Source organism: Phascolarctos cinereus, unplaced genomic scaffold (genome assembly GCF_003287225.1).
Source record: "Phascolarctos cinereus isolate Bilbo 61053 unplaced genomic scaffold, phaCin_HiC Scaffold_726;HRSCAF=1367, whole genome shotgun sequence".
NCBI lineage: Eukaryota > Metazoa > Chordata > Mammalia > Diprotodontia > Phascolarctidae > Phascolarctos > Phascolarctos cinereus.
In genome coordinates this window covers 2879238-2900556 of record NW_027556098.1, presented here as the reverse complement: position 1 = coordinate 2900556, position 21319 = coordinate 2879238, and the positions used below count along the sequence as shown (strand labels likewise).

At 39.7% G+C, this 21319-nt stretch overlaps 1 protein-coding gene across 8 annotated transcripts in view; it reads left to right on the top strand.

The window, feature by feature from the left end:
• Positions 1–21319, top strand: part of REPS2 (RALBP1 associated Eps domain containing 2) — a 352146-nt gene that overhangs the window by 77503 nt on the left and 253324 nt on the right. For 3 of the 8 annotated variants that reach the window (XM_078146086.1, XM_078146085.1, XM_021007467.2), the window contains exon 1: positions 6286–6964. The exons of 1 other annotated variant lie outside the window; for it this stretch is intronic. In XM_078146086.1, coding sequence (XP_078002212.1) covers positions 6575–6964 — 390 coding nt within the window. In that variant the 5' untranslated portion in view covers positions 6286–6574. Of the gene's footprint in view, positions 1–6282; positions 6965–21319 lie in introns of those variants that run through there. 4 more of the 8 variants (XM_078146088.1, XM_078146087.1, XM_078146083.1 and 1 more) reach the window with 3 other exon arrangements.

Sequence of the window (21319 nt, the reverse complement as noted above, 5' to 3'; positions counted from 1 at the left end):
AAGGGAAAAAAAAGGAAGTGGACAAGGGTAACAGATAAAAGGAAGCAACTGGTCACTACAAACAATACATCATAAAATGATTCCTTGGTTTTGCAGATAACTGAGAATTAACTTCATTCCTTTCTTAACTACATGTATAAAAGGCTGAAGAAAGATCAGGGCAAAAAAAGATAAAAGGGCATCTTTTCCTTATATGCTATGAGACAGAGAAAAGTGGAAAACCCAAGTCTGGTTTTTGGAAAGTTTTGTTTTTTCCTTCACAATTCCCCCCCGCCCCTTATAATTGTAGGATTCTGTTGGCAGGAGGCAGAAGGACTTCACAGGAAATGTAAAAACAAAATCTAAAGGCAAACCTGGACTCTAGTGAAATTTTAAGTGACTTTTCTACTTGAAAAATCTATTCATGACAACACTGGCATAACTCCTTCCAAGGATTTAACTCAGTTCAATTTGATAGACATTCATTAAATGTATACTGTGTTCTGGGGATATACGGATGAAGAGCAACACAATTCAAATCCTCAAAGACTTTATCATCTAAAAATATCCCAACTACAAAAATGAATATGGTATAAATTAGAACGTGATAGAACTCCAAAGAATGATAAGGTATGGTTTTTACACTTGAGGAGCATACTGTTTAGTAAGAGGCATAAGAAACACAGAAACAATTGTAGTAAAGGTAAAATATGAAAGGGGAAGAAAAGAGGTATAAAATGATACTGCAAGAGTTCAGAGAAGGGAGTACATAATACAAATGGAATTAGAGAAGGGAGAGGTCAATGTGGGTGTCCAGTGATTACTCATTTATCTTCATATCTTTTGCAGAATCTTTGCAAACTTTTAAACATAGTAGGGACTAAATCAAAGTTTTCCTAATCAATGATTTTTTTTTTATTGTAATCCATGGCACAGAACCCTCAGGTTCTGGGCTTATTTGGGCTGGGTTCGGTTTCAGGAATAGTACTCACAACCAATGACCAGTGTTCGGTGCCTAGGCAATTTCAGACTATAGCTTAAATATAGCTCATGTCTGACTCTCCATAGATGTGGTTAAAATGATCTCTACCTCCTCTATAAGTAATCAAGATTAATCAGTCAGTTGATTAATAATCATTTATTGTTATTGAGTTATATCCAATTCTTCATGACCCTATGGACCATAGCATGACAATACTGTCCATGGGGTTTTCTTGGCAAAGATACTGAAGTGGTTTGCCATTTCCTTCCCCAGTGGATTAAGGCAAATATAGGTTAAGTGAGTTACCATAGGTCACACAGCTAGTAAGGGCCTGAGGCAGGATTTGAGTTCAGGTCTTCCTGACTCCAGGCCCAGCACTTTCTCCACTGAGCCACCTAACTACCTCCATTTCCTTTTTTTTTTAATTTTTAAAATGTTTTTATTTGAAGTTTTAAGTTTCAAATTCTATTCCTCCCTCCCCTCCACCTTCCCTTAGATAGTAAGCAATCAGATGTAGGTTATACATATATGTGCAATTATGTAAAACATTTCCATATTAGTACAAGAAGACTCAACTAAAAGAAAATAAATGAAAGAAAATGAAAAAAAAATAGCATGCTTCAGTCTGTATTCAGTCAATATAATTTCTTTCTCTGGAGGCAGATAGTATGTTTCATCTTTAGTTCTTTGGGATTGTCTTGGATCATTGTATTGCTGAGAATAGCTAAGTCATTCACAGTTCCTCATGGAACAATATTGTTGTTACCATGTTCAGTGTTTTCCTGGTTCTTTTCACTTCACTATGCATAAATTTGTGTCTTTCCAGGTTTTTCTGAATTCATCCTACTCGTCATTTCTTATAGCACAATAATATTCCATTACAATCATATACCACAGATTGTTTAGGTATTCCCCAATTGATGGGCTTCCCTTTGATTTCCAATTCTTAGCCACTACAAAAAGAGCTGCTATAAATATTTTTGTACAAATAGGTCCTTTTCCCTTTTTTTGGGTGTCTTTGGGAAATAGACCTAGCCGTGGTATTGCTGGATGAAAGGGTAGGCACAGTTTTATAGTCCTTTGGGCGTGGTTGCAAATTGCTCTCCAGAATGGTTGGATCAGTTCACAAATTCACCCAACAATGCATTAGTTTTCCCACATCCCCTCCAACATCCAACATTTTCCTTTTTTGTCATATTAGCCACTCTGATAGGTATGAGGTGATACCTCAAAGGTGTTTTAATTTGCATTTCTCTGATCAATAGTGATTTAGAGCATTTTTTCATATGGACACAGATAGCTTTAATTCCTTTGAAAGCTACCTGTTCATATCCTTTGACCATTTACCAATTGGGAAATGACTTGTATTTTTATAAATTTGACTTTTTCTCTATATATTTTAAAAATGAGACTTTTATCAGAGATACTGTTGCAAAAATTTCCACCAGTTTTCTGCTTTCTTTACAGTTTTGGTTACATTGATTTTGTTTGTGCTAAAGCTTTTGAATTTTATATAATCAAAATTATCTGTTTTACATTTTGTAATGTTCTCTATATCTTCTTTGATCCCAAGTTCTTCCCTTATCCATAAATCTGACAGATAAACACCCAACCTGATGGCAGTACTCTGAGGGCTTTAATTCTCCCAGGATGAGAAAAGCATTTGAGGATGTTAGATAGCAACCAAGCCTCTTCCCATTGGATATGAACTTTTTTTATAAATCGCAAGATAAAATCCAGGTCTTTTTCTCTCCCATGTTATGGATTAGACTTCTCTGCTTTTCCTCAAGCTTCAGGGACCAGATACACCATCCTTTTCTCTCTCTAATTGGCTGTCACTCACTGCTCAGCAATGCAAGTTTTAATACTTGCCATTGGCTAATCTTTCATTAGCGTTTATTCTTTTTGTGACCAGTTTTTATTTGAACTTGTAAGGGTTCCTTATTTTTTATTTTGTAATTTGGAAGAGAATTTATATGAGGCTGTTTTGATGAGAGAGCTTCATAAACTTTAAAGTGCTATATAAATATAAACTATTTCTATTATGTGTTATGCTCTCAAGTGAAAATGCTTTTAATAGTGCAAAGCCCCTGTGAAAGTCTGGATTCTAAGATTCTTGAATTTGGGGTTGCCAGTGACGCAATCCTAAGGTTACTGCAGCCCGGCAACTCTTCATTTCTCAACCAGAAGGCTAGATTCTGGGATCTTGCTACTCAGGAAATTTCCCCTTCCCTTACCCAAGAAGCTAGGATTCAGGGATGTTCAGTATGACTCTAGAAATCTCAGGCTTAAGAACTCTCACCACTTTGACTATGGTTGCCATATTGTTGAGAACATGTATGCCCCTACCACAGGCTTTCCAGGGCCAGGTCCACGGAGTGAGGTCCAGGAACATAAATCTGTCTGCTGACATTTCTGGGGCGGGGGTAGTAGGGTGGAAAGTCGATGCCTGAAGTTTCAGGGAATATGCTAAAAGGAAAAAAAAAAGGCCAGAAATTGAGTGATTACTTTCTTGTATTGTCCTCAGAAAATGGGAAGGGGGAGGAGGATGGTGGCTCTTCCCACCAGAGTCAGTTTATCCCCCATGATTCACAATGAATTCAGAATGGGTCAAACGGTCTTTGTCACCTCTCTTCCTTGGGAGATGATCTCAAAAGTTAACTAATTTATAAGCTTAATAACATGCTGATCAGACAACTCCCCTAATCAACTCCTTACAGAGTATACAAAAATTTGACATAGAAAACCTCACACCACTTTCTCTTCTCTGGCCCTTAAGCAGCCATAATAAGGAGACAAGTATTCTAATATCTGGGTGTTTTTTTTTTTGTTTAATAAATCCTCTGATAAAGTTCTAATGTGATGTGTCTTCTTGGCCAGGAGGTCACCCAAGATTCTCAAAGTCTCCAGCAAGCCTGGAGAGACTAAGGGTATGGGCCATACACATGTGTCTATGTAGCACTGTTCTATAGGAACTAGTTTACAGAAACTGTTCAGAAAGCCTCATCATCAGGTTGGGAATAGAATGATGAATTTTTTTTTCTCAGTCATGGCCTCTATTGATCTACCATCTGCTACTTGGTAAAGTGTTAGAAGAATTGAGATCTGGGTTGGTAGAGGGAAGGCTTACAGAAATGAAATAATAGATCCCTGAAATATTTACCATATATTCATGTTCCCCCTTCTTAAGTTTCTAAAGTGAGTGGGTTGACAGTTTTTTCTTTCTTAAAGAAAAGTCTAAATGGGACAAATGGCTCTTTGTGTGTGGTTGTTCTTTAACTTTTTCCCTTAGGTCAGAGACCTTCCCCTACCACCCCACTTTGTGTAATTTAGTTTAATGACTTACCTTCTTTGAAGAATATTTTAAAATTTAAAGACACAGATAGGGGATCACTTAGTTCCCTGAACCAATCAAGTCTGGAGGAATGTCTCAATAACCTTATAAAGAGCTTAACTTGCATTAGGAAGAGTTTAAAATATTGCTACTACCAGAGTAGGGGAGAAAATTCTGATAAGCAGTAGACCCTCCTGCCTAGCCCTCTTAAGTCATATCAGTGATTACTCCACTTATATATCTGACTTGTTTTGGCATCCTTTTAAAGATGTTGTAGCCCAGGATGGGTGATGAATAGAGGTGATTCCTGGTGGAAGTCATTCATATTATATTAATGTCAGGAGAAAGAGAGAAAGGTCTTTAGGCAGTCCATGTGTGTTGAACTACAGGAGGAAATGAAGGAATGCTGTGTAGGATAGGGATGAGATAGCGTCCAGCATAATCTCCATTATTGGAATAAGTATATTGAAAATATAGATCCATTTGGAGAGTTAGGAAAAAGTCCTACTGTGCCCTACTCATGTGATGGTAATTGAGAGTTGGAAGGGATCTTAGAGGCCATAGAATCTAGTTCCTTCATAGGTGTCAACTCTCCGCTAAGAGTGTCTGGGTGTGTGATGAAGAAACTGAGGCACATAGAGGTCAAGTTCAGTTGCCCAAGGTCAAACACCTAATAATTGTCTGAGGCAGGTCTATCCTCTATCCACAAATACTCCTCCTCCATCTTGCCAGTGTTTGATAGGTTGCAGTGTTTTGTTTTGTTTTTTGTTTTTGTATACCAGTTTTTATTTTTTATTTTTAAACATAAATGGTTCCTTCTATTCTTTAAGAAAAAAGTTTACACAGGTTGTTGTGAGGGTTGTATGCTCCCTCATGAAAAAACTTTTGAAAAGTCTTATTATGCCAGGTAAGGTGGGAAGAATGTACACCATAATGGGAAGAACACTAGATTAGGGATTTGGTACTAGTTTTGTCATTAATCTGTCTGTTCAACCTGGGCAAATCATTTAACATCTTTGGACTTCAGTATTCATATGATCAGGGCTTTTGGCTAGATAATCTCTAGTATCCCAGCTACCTTTATAATTCTATGAGTTGAGTCACTGTGATATATTATTCTTGTCAATGCCCAGCCCAGCCCTGTAGCACGAACGCGCGCGCGCGCGCGCGCACACACACACACACACACACACACACACACACACACACACACACACACACACATATTCTGTTCTCTCTTTGAAAATGGGGCTCTAACCGTGTCTGCATTCTCCATGTTATGAGGAGTCAATCGGGACAAATTTATAAAGAGACTATGTCCCCCTCTGGGTACTGAAATGGAACTGTAAAAATTGGAGGATTATGCTTATTTATAATAATATATAATCCCATCTGAGGGAAGGAGGGCCCTGGGGACAAACATCTGTGCCGAGGCTGAGGAAATACATGAAGGACACCTGCTAAAATTCCCCAAGGTGGGGCAGGATACACCTTTCCCAAACCCTGCAGGGGATAGACTACAGTTCCGTAGGTAACTGCATCTTCTCGCCTTTCCAAAAAGAGGCGGGGAATATACCTCTCTCCCAATCGGGGTGTGCGGAGGATGAACTTCATTATACCAATCTTCTCCATCTCCCCCTTTTCTTCCCCCCTCCCCCCATCCTCAATCCGTGTGTGTATTGGGAAAAACGAGAAGGGCCAGCAGGTGGAACACGGGACAAGGAACAGGGGTGGTGGTCACCTAGGGGAGAATAACAGTTGGAGATCAGGGCAGTGGCTACGCGCACTGACCGCAGCGTGGAAGCTGGAGGCGGGGAGAAGGGTCTTAGCGTGTGCGTGTGTGCATGTGTGTGAGTGTGTGAGTGTGGGGCTGTTAGTGGTCGCGGGCCCGGGGATCCCCGGTCTCTGATTGGCTAAAATGGCGCCTCTCTCTGTTTCCATGTGGTAGGAGCTGCCGCGGCACAACATTAAAGGGAGGGAAAGGGGGAGGGGGATGGGTTGTGAGCCAGCTTGAAGGAGGAGGAGGAGGAGGAGAAGGAGATCTAGGGAACGCGGGCCCCGGGCGGGCGGCTGCTGGCGGAGTCAGGCTAAACACTGCAGAGGGGCTTAGGGGGAGAGAGGCCAGGGTGGGAGGTGCGGCCGCCGCCGCTGCTGCTGCTGTTGCTGCACCAGCCCTTCCGCCTGCAAAGTCCAGCTGCTGCAGCTGTCCCCGGGATCCCCGCCTCCCCGCGCGTTTCCTTTCCTTGGCCGAGTTCCCTTTCCCTGCTGACGGGCGGCCCATGGAGCAGGGACCTGCGGCGGCGGTGGGGACGGCGGGGGCCGTCGGGGCGGCGGCTAACGCCGGTCCCCCTGCTGCAGTTGCAGCTGCGGCTGCGGGAGCCTTGTCGTCGGGGGCCAGCGCGGGCTACTGCCCGGTGCCCCTGCCCCTGAGTGACAGTGAGCAGCAGTGTTACTCCGAGCTCTTCGCGCGCTGTTGCTGCGCCTCCGCCTCCGCCACCTCCTCCTCCTCTTCCTCCTCCTCCTCCTCCTCTTCCTCCTCTGGACACCCTCAGCCACCCCCTGAGGTGGGCAGGGGAGCCTCGCTCCCCGGACCTGCAGCCACCGCAGGGGCCAACCAAGTGGGAGAGCTGTTCAGGGCATCGCAGCTGCCAGCCGAGACCCTTCACCAGGTGGGTGAGGGAGCGCCTCTGCTGCTTGCTCCGGGGGCAGGCTGGCTGGAGGAGACCGGAGTTGGGCAGATGTGGGTGCTGGGAGGGAAGGGGGCGAGAAGAGGACTCGCAGGGCACTGACGAGGCGTGGATGGGACTGGCAGTTGACAGCGGGAGGTTGCTTGGGTTCGGACCCTCCTCCTCTCTGAGGGGTTGGGGTTTTCGCTTCTCTTGCCCACGCAGATTCCCAAAAAAGTGCAGCTCCCCCCCCCCCGAAGCAGTCCACTTCTATGGAAAGGTTTTCGGTATTCCTTTCTCCTTCCACCAAACAGTTTTTGGGAATTTCTTAATCTTTACCTTAGATGGAAAGTTTGTTGGGTTGTGGGGGCGGTGATGATGTTTTTTGTTTTTGTTTGCCTCAATCTCTCCTATCTTCTATTCTCTCTTCTCTCCCTCCCGTCCCCCCCCCTTCCTTTTCTCCTAATGAACTTGAAAGACCAATTCAGAGTGCGTGGAAAGGGGGTGAATATAAACTGGGTGAGAAGCAAGGCAGGAGAGGATTGGGGGAATTTGAACATGTTGAGGAAAGAAGGGGTGTGTGTCTATTTCTGTTTGTACAGCAGTATACATCAGACTTCCTCTATCTGGGTTCTGGAGCGTTGTTACTCTTGAAAGTACACTAGAAAACCTTTATAGTGACTTTTCTTCAAGGGACTTAGGTATGAACTGATGGTACAGAATTTTTAAAATTAAACTCAAACTTTTTGGGTTAAATTTAGTTGGAGGGAGATAGGGGAAGGCCGGAGTGTAGACTGATGGTAAGGTTTATATTTCTGAATGCTTGTTCCTACTTGGATACTCAAGAGTTTAAATGGATTGAAGTCTTCGGGAACATATGCTCCGCCTCCTTCTTTTCTGGTTAGACCGGGTTAAAAGCAGATTGAAAGAGCCCAAAGACTTGATTTAAATAGTGGAATAAAAGCCTATGGGGCACCATGTTTTTGTTTTGTTTTTGTTTTCCTCCGATTTTTTTTGTTCAGATGAAATAGTGTTATTTGAGCTCTGTGGATGTTTTGCTGCTGCCCACATTTAATGATGTAGTATCATTTTTAGCATCCAGCTGTGAACTTGAGAAAGGTCTCTGACATAAATATTGAATTTCAAAACTTCTAACATTAATTTGACTTTTATATATTCAGAATATTAATATGAGTAGTGTTATAGATGGACAGTTGAATTTGCAACTCTGGTCACAAGGCAGATAATATCATGCAGATAAATAATCCTTCTCTTAAAAGTTTGTAAATATGTATGGCACAGTTATGCATAAATGCACTCATGTTTATCCAATCTTCCTTTAGCCATTGTGGGTCCTTTTTTTTTCCATTTGCAAAATTCAGGATCATTTTTATATTTCAAAAATTATTATATTAGTGATATTAGTATTCTACCCCTTTGCTCTGAGGTCAAATACAGCCTCTGACAATTACTAGCTGTGTGACTCTGGGCAAGTTACTTTAACCTCTGTCTCACTTCCCTCATCAATAAAATGGGGATTTTACTACTTCCCAGTGTGGTTGTGAAGATCAAATGAAATAATATTTGTAGAGTGCTTAGCACAGTGCCTACCACATAGTAAGTGCTATGTTGATGCTGTTGATAAGGCTCTGACTGAGAGGCACTGATATATAGTGAATGATGTGCTGGAGTCCAGGAAGATCTGAGTTCAAGTGTTACCTTAGAAATTTATTAGTTGTGTGACCTCAGGCAAATCACTTACCCTCTGCCTCAGTTTCCTCATCTGTAAAATGGGGATAATAATAGCACCTACTCTCCGATGTTTTTTGTGTGGAACAAAAGATAGTCATTGTAAAGCACTTATCACAGTGCCTTTGTACACAGTAAACACTGTAAATGTTAGCTGATAACTAGTATTACTACTGCTGCTGCTGTTGCTTCTGCTTCTGCTTCTGCTGCTGCTGCTGTTGCTACTATTACTACTACGACTACTACTACTACTACTACTACTACTACTACTACTACTACTACTACTACTACTACCACCAACCCAAAATCGGCATTCTCTGATTCTTGTTGCTGGACTGATTAGGCTAAGAAATACATACTTTTTAATCTCCTTTTCCCACTGGTCTTAGGCAAGTCATTTTACAGGTAAGTAAACTATGTCACCTGAAGTAAAATGACAACTCACCTCACTTAATTTAGTTATATGGATTCAAAGAATATCTTTAGAAAGTCACTTTGAGACAATGGTGGGGAAGCCACTCTCTAAACACAGGTCTTTATTATTAAATAAGGTAAGAATGCTTACCAAACCCTTATTAAATCAGTTTGATAACACCCACAGGAAGCTGAGAAGTAAAATACTCTACCACCTTCTCAGCTAGCAGGGAAGAAATGACAGGACCAAACAAAGTAAATCACATAATAAGTCAGTGACAAAGTTGGGATGTTGTGGTGTCAAGAAATTCACTGTGTGTTGGGTGGAGGTGGGGGAGGAAACATTAAATTCCACTATGTTGTTTATCAGCTTTTTCCTTTTTAAGATAGGGGATTTTAAGGATGTGAGTGTCAAAGCTTAGAATCTGACATCCCTATCAAGGCATGTGGTTATAAAGAACCCAGAGCACTTTCTGTATGAGTGGGTAACGTCCAACTGCTTGATGATTGAAAGAAATAAAGTTAGAAGAGATCTCTTGACCTCTCTCAGATGTTAGTTCAAGGGGCCATTTCTAAATAGATGTGGCCTGCACCACATATATCTGTCCGTCTCCTCCACCTTAATTTTTTTTTTTAAGCAAAGCAAAGTTTGATTAAGATGAACACCAGGAGCAGTCATTTAAAAACAGCAGCAATGACAACTGCCTCTGTTTCTCCTGACTGTTGCTTGGTCTGTGTTACAGATTGTTGCCCATGATTTGCTTTACCCTAGGGGTAGCTCTTAGGATCTTAGTCACCCTCTTCAGGGAATTTAGACATTCTTAATTCTTAACCTTTTCCTCCCATCAAATAGAAACCTATAAGGTCAGAATTAAGTGGAGGAACAGGTATGACTGCTCAAAGCTGGAAGGCCTTAAACTTCTCAAGCTGTTTCTATGGCAACAGCTACTTCTCTCCCCCTCCCCCCAATCAGCATACAATTAAGATTAACATAATGTTCTGGAGCTTTACCTGGAGAGAGTATTCATAGTACAAGAGACTTTCTTCCCTCTTCAGAATTGGTTATCTTATTGAATTTTGTGTCTCGAAGTAAAAATAAACCATATGCCTGTTACTTTATATAACATGCACATCCCTAAAAAGCTATGTCTAAATTAAATTATAATTTAGTTGCCTTGGGGGAACTCCCATTTCAAAGAGACTCTTTGCTTAATATCTTTTAAAATAAAGTAATACTGAGAAAATGAATAATCACTCACTTTGTCTTAAAGGTCAGAGTTTCTTTTCTCTCTCTCTCTTTTTTTGTTTTGGCAGACAAACCTGGGCTATAAAAAAATGTAAAATGAAATAATTCTGAACCATAAAGATTAAATATGATAGCCTGGGAAATATTTGTTAGGAGGATTTTATTCTAACGTTTTAAGATAACAAAGATAATGGTTAAAATTTCCTGACATTGATTGAGGCCTGAAGAGTAGGGAAAGACAGCTGAGTTTCAGGGGTTTTTTTGTTTTTGTTTTTTGAAAGGGGGTGAAGAAGGAAAGAGACTCTAAATGGAAGCAGCAGACAGCGTCAGTAGAAAGACTGAGAGAAGAAAATAAAGGAAAGTTGTTCCCAGAGAAAGAAGTATCTGGGATATATATCACTTCATTCAGCCCTTGACCAGTTCTTTAACACAAGAGGCCCTATCCCTCCCTGCCTGTCTGTCAGGGACTCCTTTTCTCCCTGTTCCTTGAATCAGGGTACAAAACCAGTCCCTGTGGCTTGGTAAGGTAGACACTGTGTATTTGATACTATCGTCCCCTTAATTTGCTTCTTATTTTTGTAGAACGTAAGGCACTTGTTTGTTTAGAATTGTATTTTCACAATGGTGACCCAGTAGTTAGGTGATCAGGTGAGTCCCTCAAGAAACCTATCCTGGCACTAACATTGTGTGACCTTGGACATACCATTTAATTTCAATCAGCTTCAGTTTCCTCATTTTGCAAAATGAGAAGAATTTTTGTGCTACTTACCTCACCTCCACATAGTCCTACTTTGGTTGACCAGTTCCTCATGAAGACATTTGGTCGTCTACTAGAGACCTCATGATAAATATTTGGATAAATAACACCATAAAATAATTGCAGCTTATATACAGACAGCCATCTCAGGTCATGATAAAGCTGAGAAATTCAACTTAAATCCCAATAAGACCCTTCAAATGAAATCAATATACACTTTGATACTTGGTGCAAAGGTAGGTGTGGATGAGCACTGAGATAAATAGGTTGGAAAAGATAGTTCCAGGAGTAAGATGTAAAATGCTAGGGCAGGGGCTCTTCACATTTTTGTGTGTGTCATGGACCCCTTTGGAAGTCTGATAAAGGCTTAGGGATCCCTTCTCAGAATAATGCTTTTACATGCATAAGATAAAATATATAGCATTACAAAAGAATCCAATTATATTGAAATAGTTATCAAAATATCAAAAAAACAAAGTTCATGGACCCCAGGTAAAGATTGTAGACTACATGGAAGCCTAATTAACACACACACACATGCATAAACATATACAAACATACATAAAATATATGTCTACATTTCTCTGAGAAAAGAATTGGAAGGTGCTGGACATGGTGAGGACAAAATAATATCACAAAAATTAAATTGATTGGATTTTGATAGGAAACAGCATGTTACTGACATGAGAGTTATACCTGAATCAGCTTAGTTTGTATAGTCAGATCACTAATTTTAGAGCAAATATAAAAACTGATACAAAGCTAGAAGAAAGGTTAAACATGAAAAATAGATACAGCATGCAATTAAAACAACTCCAACTGACTTATTTAAATGATTTGTTGACACCCACAAGTGAGAAATGAATGGAGAAAAGAATGTTGGCACTAATTATAACAATTTCTTATAGAAATATATTAGATGTAAACAAGATGCCATAAAGAAAATAATAATAATAATAGCTAGTATTTATATGTTGCGTTAAGGTTTAGAAAGCACTTTACCACTGTTATTTCATTTTATCCTCACAAAAATGCTGGGAGGTAGATGCTCTTAGTTTCTCCATTTCACAAAAGGGGAAACAAAGGCAGACAGGAGTTAAGTGATTTGCCCAGGGCCACAAGGCTAGTAAATTTCTGAGGTTGTTTGAATTAAATGCTTCCTAACTCCAGGTCCAGGGCAGTGAGGTGGATAGAGTGCTGGGTCTGAGGGAAGACTCTTCCTGAGTTCAAATAGTGCCTCAGGCACTAGCTGTGCGACCCTGGGCAAGTCACTTAACCCTGTTTACCTCAGTTTCCTCATCTGTAAAATGAGCTGGAGAAGGATATAGCAAACCACTTCAGTATCTACCAAGAAAAGCCTAAATTCAGTCAGCCGTGACTTAAATGACTGAATAATGACTCCAGGTTCAGTATTCTATCCACTCGGCCATTTGTCTACCTCAAACAAAAGAACAAAAGAGCGTAAAAGCACCTGTGTTAGCCTTACTTCCTTACCAAGAGAATCAACATGGCAGCCAAAGGCCACAGTGGTTTAGAATATAAACTCATTTATAAAATCTTAAGTAGATGGATGGTGGGATATTATGAACAATATCACCTAGGTACCTGATTGGTGAGTCTCATAAATGGTCCTCTGTATCAGGCTGGATGTTTCAGATCTGCTTTTCTTTAATTCCTGGCCATCTTTTGACTAGCCACTTTGCTATCTTCCATGTATATGCCTTCACCTCCCTGTCCTCCCCTTTCCAATTCTAGAAATGTGATCAAATCAATGTTGCCACTAGTCTTGTCTCTCCTATGGCTCTGTTCATCAGCCCTCTCACTTTTCCAACTACCCCTTCTTGATCACGACTCCTCTATATGTATTGTATCCCCCATCCAAAGGGTAGGTAAGTGGTGAAGTAGACCGAGCACTGGGCTTGGAATCAGAAGGAAAACCCCAAATGGTGTCATGGAGAGTCACACAGGCCTGAAAATGACTGAACAATTAGAAAATCCAAAGGGTAAGGTTTTGTGGTGGATGTAAGGAGAATGACATACATTAAATACCAGGAAATATGTGGAAGAAGCTATTATAACAGTGGTATTAAATTCAAGTAGAAATGGGGCCACTAATCCATGCATAAGGATCTCTGCAGGCTGCATACTGACTTAGTTTTAAAATGTAAGTGATCTGTGTTTTATTGTATTTTTTAAATTTTGTTAAATATTTCCCAAGTTCCAACTGGGAAGTTCCCAATTCCCAAAATTTCCCAATTTTATTGTTTCAGGCTGCACTGGGAGATTTGCTGACTGTATGAGGGCTGTGGGCTGCATGTTTTATGCCTAACAATTAAAAAAAAAGATGGTGGAAAGAAAAAGGGATAACTGATGGAAAACCCCAGTTTTTCACTGGCATCCTCATGATGTTAGAAGAACATGAGGGAGGACTTCTTGTGATGAACTTTTGAGAAGACGTGGTTGGCAGGCATGGGTGGGTATGCTATCAGTATACTAGAGGAAATGCCTACATTAATGAAGTATCTTTCTCACAGGTTTGTTTTTTTAAATTTTTTTTTTTAAGGAAAGCATTTTGCAAAACTTGTTGTGCCATAGAAGTGAGTATTTATTATAACTTCCTGGAAAGTAGTGGGAAGAGGAGTCCCCTTCTCTTATTGCTTGTATTCATAATTGATTACCTTAGCTTCCTCTAGGAAACATGCTCCTACTTCTCTGTTCTTTATTTCAGTTGATTGGATATAAGCAGCCAAGGAGAGGGGAGGGTCAAAGATAATTCTGTCAGCCAGAATGACTGGGATGACTTAGTCTTCTCTCATCTATCTCCATAACATACCTTGTAAATTTCTTCTCCTTTCCACACCTAGGAGGTCACTCTAGTTTGGAGATTTCATCTCTTGCTTGGGCTATAATCAAGCCTCTTACCTGGTCTTCCTGTTTCTAGAATCTCATCTCCAGCTCATCCTTTGTATGGCTGCCCTCCTGATTTTTCTAATATATCATTGATTTCAGCATTCCTTCAGTCAGACATTTACAGTGGCTTTCTGTTTACAACTGAATAAAGTATGAATGCCTTATGCTGAATACTTAAGGCTCTCCACAATTTGATTTCAACTTAACTTGCAATATTCCCTTTCCTACACTTTATATTCAGGCAAAACTTGGCTCACCATCCCTCATATTTGTCCTCCCCTTTTTCATTCTTTGCCTTTGGTTATACTGTAACCCTTGCCTGGAATGGAATACTTCCCCTCTCACCCCGATCTTCTATTTGAAATGTCTCTTTGGAAGACATAATTCAGGTGCCTTCTCTTCCATGAAGCTTTTTCTCCCTCCTCATATTTCTCAGAGCACATTATTTGTACCTCTTCTTTCCATGTGTCATATTTTAGTTTTAGTTGTAGGCTTATTTGTTTGTTTTTGCCTATGAGTCTTACTCTCTTTTATTGGACTATGACCCCGTTAGGCAGGTATTGTATCTTATTTCATCATTGAAATAGATGATTTTTGGAATCAGAAGAACTCATCTTTATGAGTTCAAATCCAGGCTCAGACACTTACTAGATGTGTGACCCTGAGCAAATCACTTAACCCTGTTTGCCTCAATTTCCTCATCTGTGAATTGAGCTGGAGAAGGAAATGGTAAACCACTCCAGTATCTTTGCCAAGAAAACCCCAAATGGGGTCACAAAGAGTCAGACATGACTGAAAATGACAATTAGAAAATCCAAAGGGCAAGGTCTCATAGCACCATAGAGAGACAATATGGCATATTTGTATAAGACTATGTCTCAGGTACATTATGGGTTTAATAGAATTTTGGGGGCTTTCCTGGGGACAGCATTTGTTGTTGTTCGGTTGTGGCAGTCTTAATGACCACACATCTTCTATCCTCCACCCTCTCTTGAACTGAGGTTTTTTTTTAGGCAATTGGGGTTAAGTGACTTGCCCAGGGTCACACAGCTAGTAAGTGTCAAGTGTTTGGTCTGAGGTCAGATTTGAACTCAGGTCCTCCTGACTTCAGGGCCGGTGCTCTATCCACTGCGCCACCTAGCTGCCCCCCCTCCACTGTCTCTTGAAGTCTGTCCAAGTTCATGTTCACTGTTTCTATGCCACTATCTAGCCATCTTATCCTCTGGCATCCCCCTTTCCTTTTGCCTTCAATCTTTCCCAACATCAGGGGCTTTTCCAATGAGTTCCATCTTCTCATTATGTGACCAAAGTATTTAAGCTTTAGCTTCAGTATTTGACCTTCCAGTGAATAGCCTGAATTAATTTCTTTAATTACTGAGTGATTTGATCTCCTTGTTGTCCAAGACACTCTCAAAAGTCTTCTTCAGCACCATAATTTGAAAGCATTGATTCTGTGGCCTCTCAGCTTTCCTTATAGTCTGACTCTCATAGCCATACATTGCTACTGGAAAAACTGGAAAACTTTGACTATACAGACCTTTGACAGCAGGGTGTTATAGCATTGCATCTATGGAGAAAACAATCCTAGTTCTAATCAACTGTCTTAGAGCCAAAAATAAATTGGGAACTGCTTGCAGTGTGTGTGTGTGTGTGTGTGTGTGTGTGTGTGTGAATCAAATACACTGTGCAGTATTATTAAAACATGAGTTTCATATTTATTTTTAAAATTTTTACTTTGGAGTGTTTTTTTTCCCTCTTCAATTCAACAAACATAGTCAGTACTATGTGTAAGCTGGGAATTTTATAATAGTCAGGTATGGAGAAAAAAAAAGCAAATGACTCAAAACTGGTAAACTTCATCCTGATACCAAAATGTTGATAAGAACTTTTTGAAGTCAATCATTGGACAAGCATTTATTAAGTACCTACTCTGCAGGCATGGTTCTAGGTGTTGGGGATTTAAATATAAAGAATGAGATCATCACAAACAAATGAGACAAGAAGCCATGTAAAGCATTGTTGTTGTTCAGTCATTTTTTTTAAGTCATGTTGGACTCTCCCTGACTTCATTGGGGGGTCTTCTTGGCAAAGATACTGGAGTGGTTTGCCATTTCCTTTTCCAGCTCATTTTACAGACGAAGAAATTGAGGTAAACAGGGTTAAGTGACTTGCCCAGTGTCACATAGCTATTAAGTGTCTGAATCCAGAATAGAATCCGGGTGTTCCTGACTTCAGACCTGGTGCTCTATTCACTTAGCCACAATGGTATCAAATTTAAATAGAAATGGGAACAGTACAAAAGGATCCCTGCAGGCCACAAATTGACTCACTCTCAAAGAGGTTGCATTCTTTTTTTTTTTTTTAATGGAAGCAATTTTGAAACAACTTAAACAACAATTTTAAAAACAACTTTGAACAACACAAACTTCTTTCTTTTTAGACAAGATTATCCTTAAACTACTGTGCTAGTAGATAAGATAAAGTCTGGTATTCCAAGAGGCTCATAATATATGGCTGCTATAGATAGGCACCACCCATTTTTCAAAGCTGTGGCTAGCTTGTATAGATAGCAGGCTTCTAACAAACCCGTTATCTGTCCAACAAAAGGAAATTTACAGTTTATTTGAGTGTTAGCTTAAAACAACCCCAAAACTGTTTCATATTTGTGTTTTACCTATTTCTATGATGTAGTTGAATTGAGAACTGCATACCTGGGAATACATCATTTTTTATGTATTTGGGAAACAGCCTGTAGAAGCGTCTACAAAAAGGATATATATTTTCTAAACATATGGCAGTTTTCCTGCCATATATAACATCCCTCATATGTTTCTTCTTTTGATACCTACTGAGGTCATTCTAGTTTGGAGATTTTATCATCTCTTGTTTGGGCTATCATAATAGCTAGTCTCTTACCTGCTCTACCTTTTACCTGGTAAACTACCTCTTGTCTTACTAGGATATAACAGACTTTGTAGAGAGTTATGGTGATTGGACAGATTTCAGGGAAAACTAGATGAGTGGGATGGTCCAACAGCTTTCCAGTTTATGATTCTAAGTCTATTTTTGGAGGCTGATTTAGATAGATCTTTTTGTAACTAGAAGGATCAGGTAGAAGGCCAGAAAGAGATGGAATTCTGCAAAAAGTTAAAGTGAGCCAGAAAAAATCTAGGTAATATTTACAGATAAATAGCTGGAAATCAGAAAGTGTAGGAACATTGTATGTTAGCAGCACCATCAGGCAGTTAACTACAGCAATCATATTTGGGAATTTGTTTTTAAGAGAATTGGGAAAGTCAGTGGACAAATTCAAGAAGTAAGGAAATCAAAGATTAACAAAAAGAGTAATGTGATCACTGTCCTAGTTTCATATTTTTGTGGTGATCTGCCTCAGGGAATATGAAGTCTTGAGCAGCTTGCTTAAATGTCTGCTTTAATAGGTGGCATGTAACCTTAGGCTATTCCTTGCTTTTACATTTTCGAGTCATCCTCCCCCCCCAAAAATAAAAACACCTACTCCTACTCTGTTAAAGGTAAAGTACCTGCTATTCGAAATGGAAACTGTGCTGTTTCTTAACAGACAACCTTTGATCATAAAATTAACAGAAAGTCAACGCTTCTTAGACAAAATACTGAACGCCTTTTTAAGTGAGGAAGACATTGCATATTCTCTTTAATTTGGAACTCTTTGGGGTTCTGTAACTAAATTAACCTCCCTGGCCTTCAGCTTCCTCAGCTGTCAAATGAAAAGATTGGACTATTAAGAGACCCTGGGGTCTGTAAACTTTTTCTTTTTTTTTAAATAGTGATAACTTTCTTTAATATAAGTGGTTTCCTTTTTAATCATATGTATTATATTTTATTCATTTAAAAACATTATTCTGGGAAGGGGTCCACAGGCTTTTACCAGACTGCCAAAACAGTTTATGATACACAATTTTTTTTAGGCACTTGGGGTTAAGTGACTTGCCCAGGGTTACACAGCTAGTAACTGTCAAATGTTTGGTCTGAGGCTGGATTTCAACTCAGGTCCTTCTGATTTCAGGGCCAGTGCTCTATCCACTGTGCCACCTAGCTGCCTCCTTGATACACAAAAAATTTGAGAAGCCCTGGATTAGTTGGCTACTGAGGTCCCTTCCAGCTCCTATTGGGTCCCAACATGGAGTAGGGCAGGTAGGTAGCACAGTGGATAGAGTGCTTGGCCTGGAGTCAGGAAGACCTGAGTTCAATTCCAGCCTCAGACCCTGGGCAAGTCACTTAACCCTGTTTACCTCAGTTTCCTCATCTGTAAAATGACAAACCACTCCAGTGACTTTGCCAAGAAAAACCCCAAATGGGGTCACAAAGAGTGGGATGCAACTGAACAACAACCACTACCACATGGATTTGAATGGATTTTAGGCCCTCTCTAACTTAATATGCAAGTCTTTTGTTGCTAAAAAAAAATAATAAAATTAAAAAAAAATCCAACGATTTCATGAAAACGTAACCTTGCTGGTCCTAAGGAAATAGATACACAGAGGTTGCCACTAACTTGTACTCAAAGCTTTTCAGTTTTGGTAGGATCTTACAGAGCTTGCTCTCCACTGGAACCTTCCTGAAGAAGCTAGGATCACCTGTGTGGCATGATGAAGTATTGGAGTAAGCCTTTGGTGGGAGTGATAAGGTATTAGAGGTGGCTTTTGATGTTAGCCAAGTGCTAGGGATTACTAGGGAAATGTACAGTTTTATTATCTGATCTTTTGTTAATGGCATCTCAGAAGTAGCTCCATTTATAGTTAACAACCTGTCAGATTTATGCTCCTACCACCAGGACACTGAAATTTTGAGATGGATCATAGGATCATAGGCTTAAAGCAGAAAGGATTCTTGGAGACCATCTAGTCCAGAGATGTTAAGCACCCCTCTGGACCAACACAGACTGTGGGCAGTACTCCCAATGCAACTGAACTAGATTAAGCTGTAATTGAGAAATATGAATAAAATAAATAAAAATACAATAGGACACAATGTTAATTTGTGGTTTTTATGTCAGTATGTGGCATGCAGGTATCCTTATAAAAAGTTTAGTGGCCTCTATTTCTGTTTGAGTTTGACTCACTAATTTAGTCTAACCCACCTCCTTTAACAGATAAGGAAAGTGAGACCCACAGAGGTTAAAGGAGGTAGTCAGTGGTAGCTCTAGGATTTGAACCCAGGTTCCCTGACTTTAAATCTAGTAATCTTTTCACTGTACCTTGCTATCCTAGCCAGTTTCTCCTTTGATATTTAATTAATTTATTATACAGAATAAACTAACAAAAGTTTGTATTATTTATAGTTATTTATGTGTATTCACAATCCTTCGTTGTTATTGAGTCGAGTATGACTCTTTGTGACCTCATTTGGGGTTTTCCTGATAAAATACTGGAATGGATTGCCATTTCCTGCCATTTCCTTCTCCAGCTCATTTTATAGATGAGGAAACTGAGGCTAAGTGATTTGCTCAGGGTAAGGCAGCCAGCTAGTAAGTATCTGAGGGCATATTTGAACTCAGATCGTTGTTATTGTAGTTGAGTTGTATCCAACTCTTCATGACCTCGTTTGGGGTTTTCTTGGCAAAGATACTGGAGTGGTTTGCCATTTCCTTCTCTATCTCCTTTTGCAGATGAGGAAACTGAGGCAACAAGGGTTTGGTGCCTTGCCCAGGGTCACACAGCTAGTAAATATCTAAAGAACTCAGGAAGATGAGCCTTTCTGACTCTAGGCTGGGCACTCCATCCCCTTTACCATCTAGCTGCCCCAGAAAAATCCTGTTTTAGGGGCTATTTTTGCCCTCAATATCTTGCATCAGTAAAAATACTCCTTGCAAGAATCCTGGACTGGGCTTCTCTGATACAGATACTAGCTGGTATTTCACTGTCGTAGGTGTTTTATGTTCTTCCAGTTTAGCTTTTTCAGCCAACCTGGCAGTGGTGAATCTGTTAAATCTTGTGTCCGGTGTAAGATTCCCTATTGCTACCACCTTCTTTTGGCCCATGTCACATCCCTTCTGTTCAGTCCTTCTGTGCTTACGCACATTCTAGATGGCAGCTTCCGCTAATGTGACACACCTAGCATTTCATCTAGTTACAACAGAAAGCATCCTCCTGATAGGACATCTTTATCTGCTACAATAAACACTGCTCTTCATGCAGTAGTGACTTTGTTTTCGACAGTTCACTTTGGGGAGTGAAAGTTGGTACTTTGACTTATTTTTAAATATCACTACGACTAATCTCTTTACATGAGAGCTTTTTGTTAGGTTGAAAATTTAGCTTTGAAAATCTCAGTAGACAGTAGGAATTGGATATTTTCTGGAATGTAGAGCTAAGAGTTCTTATCAGTTTTTAGAATAGGTTTTTTTTAAAAGCAATTACTGATTTTGACTTGACAAAATGTTACAAATTATGTCATTTATTCATCATGGTCTTTGGGGAAGTGAACAGTTTCACGTGTTTTTTTTTTTTGGTAACTAGCAGGTGTTTAACACTTTAATGAACCATCAATTTTAAAATTTTAACAATTTTTAATGGTTTAAAATAAATTTTACTTTTCATGACTCCCTCAAAAAATTTAAATTAAATTTTTATTGATAGCTTTTATTTTTACATCACCTATATTTCCCAAAATGTCCCTTTCCCTATGTAGAAAGCCATTTTTTATTACTAAGAATAAAATAAGGGGTGGGGGGAAGTTCAGCTAATCGAACACATTGAAAAAGTCTGACATTACATGTTGTGTTCCATATTTATAGTCTCCGCACTTCTACAGAAGCAACATATTACTATGCCCTTTGCATTCTTGTATCTGCTTTTCTTTTTGTTTCTTCAGTATTAGCTATTACTTCCTGCTGTCAATGAAATCTCCTAATTATTGCTAATGATTTGCTGTGAATTAAGGAATTTTGGGTTTCCTCCCCCCTTTTTGGTGAGGCAAATAGGGTTAAATGACTTGCCCAGGGTCACATAGCTAGTGAGTGTCAAGTATCTGAGGCTGGATTTGAACTCAGGTCCTTCTGAGCTCCAAGGCTGGAGCTCTATCCACTGTACCACCTAGCTTCCCCTGAATTAGGGAATTGTTAAGTACATATGTTAAAATTGTGTTCAAATTAAGGTTTTAAATATATATTTTTTCTTTTTTGTGCCTTATTTTATTTTTTCTTAATTATGTATAAAAATTTAACATTCTTTTTTTTTTTAACATTTTGAGTTCCAGATTCTCTCCCTTCTTTCTTTTCCTCCTATGTCATTGAGAAGGCAAA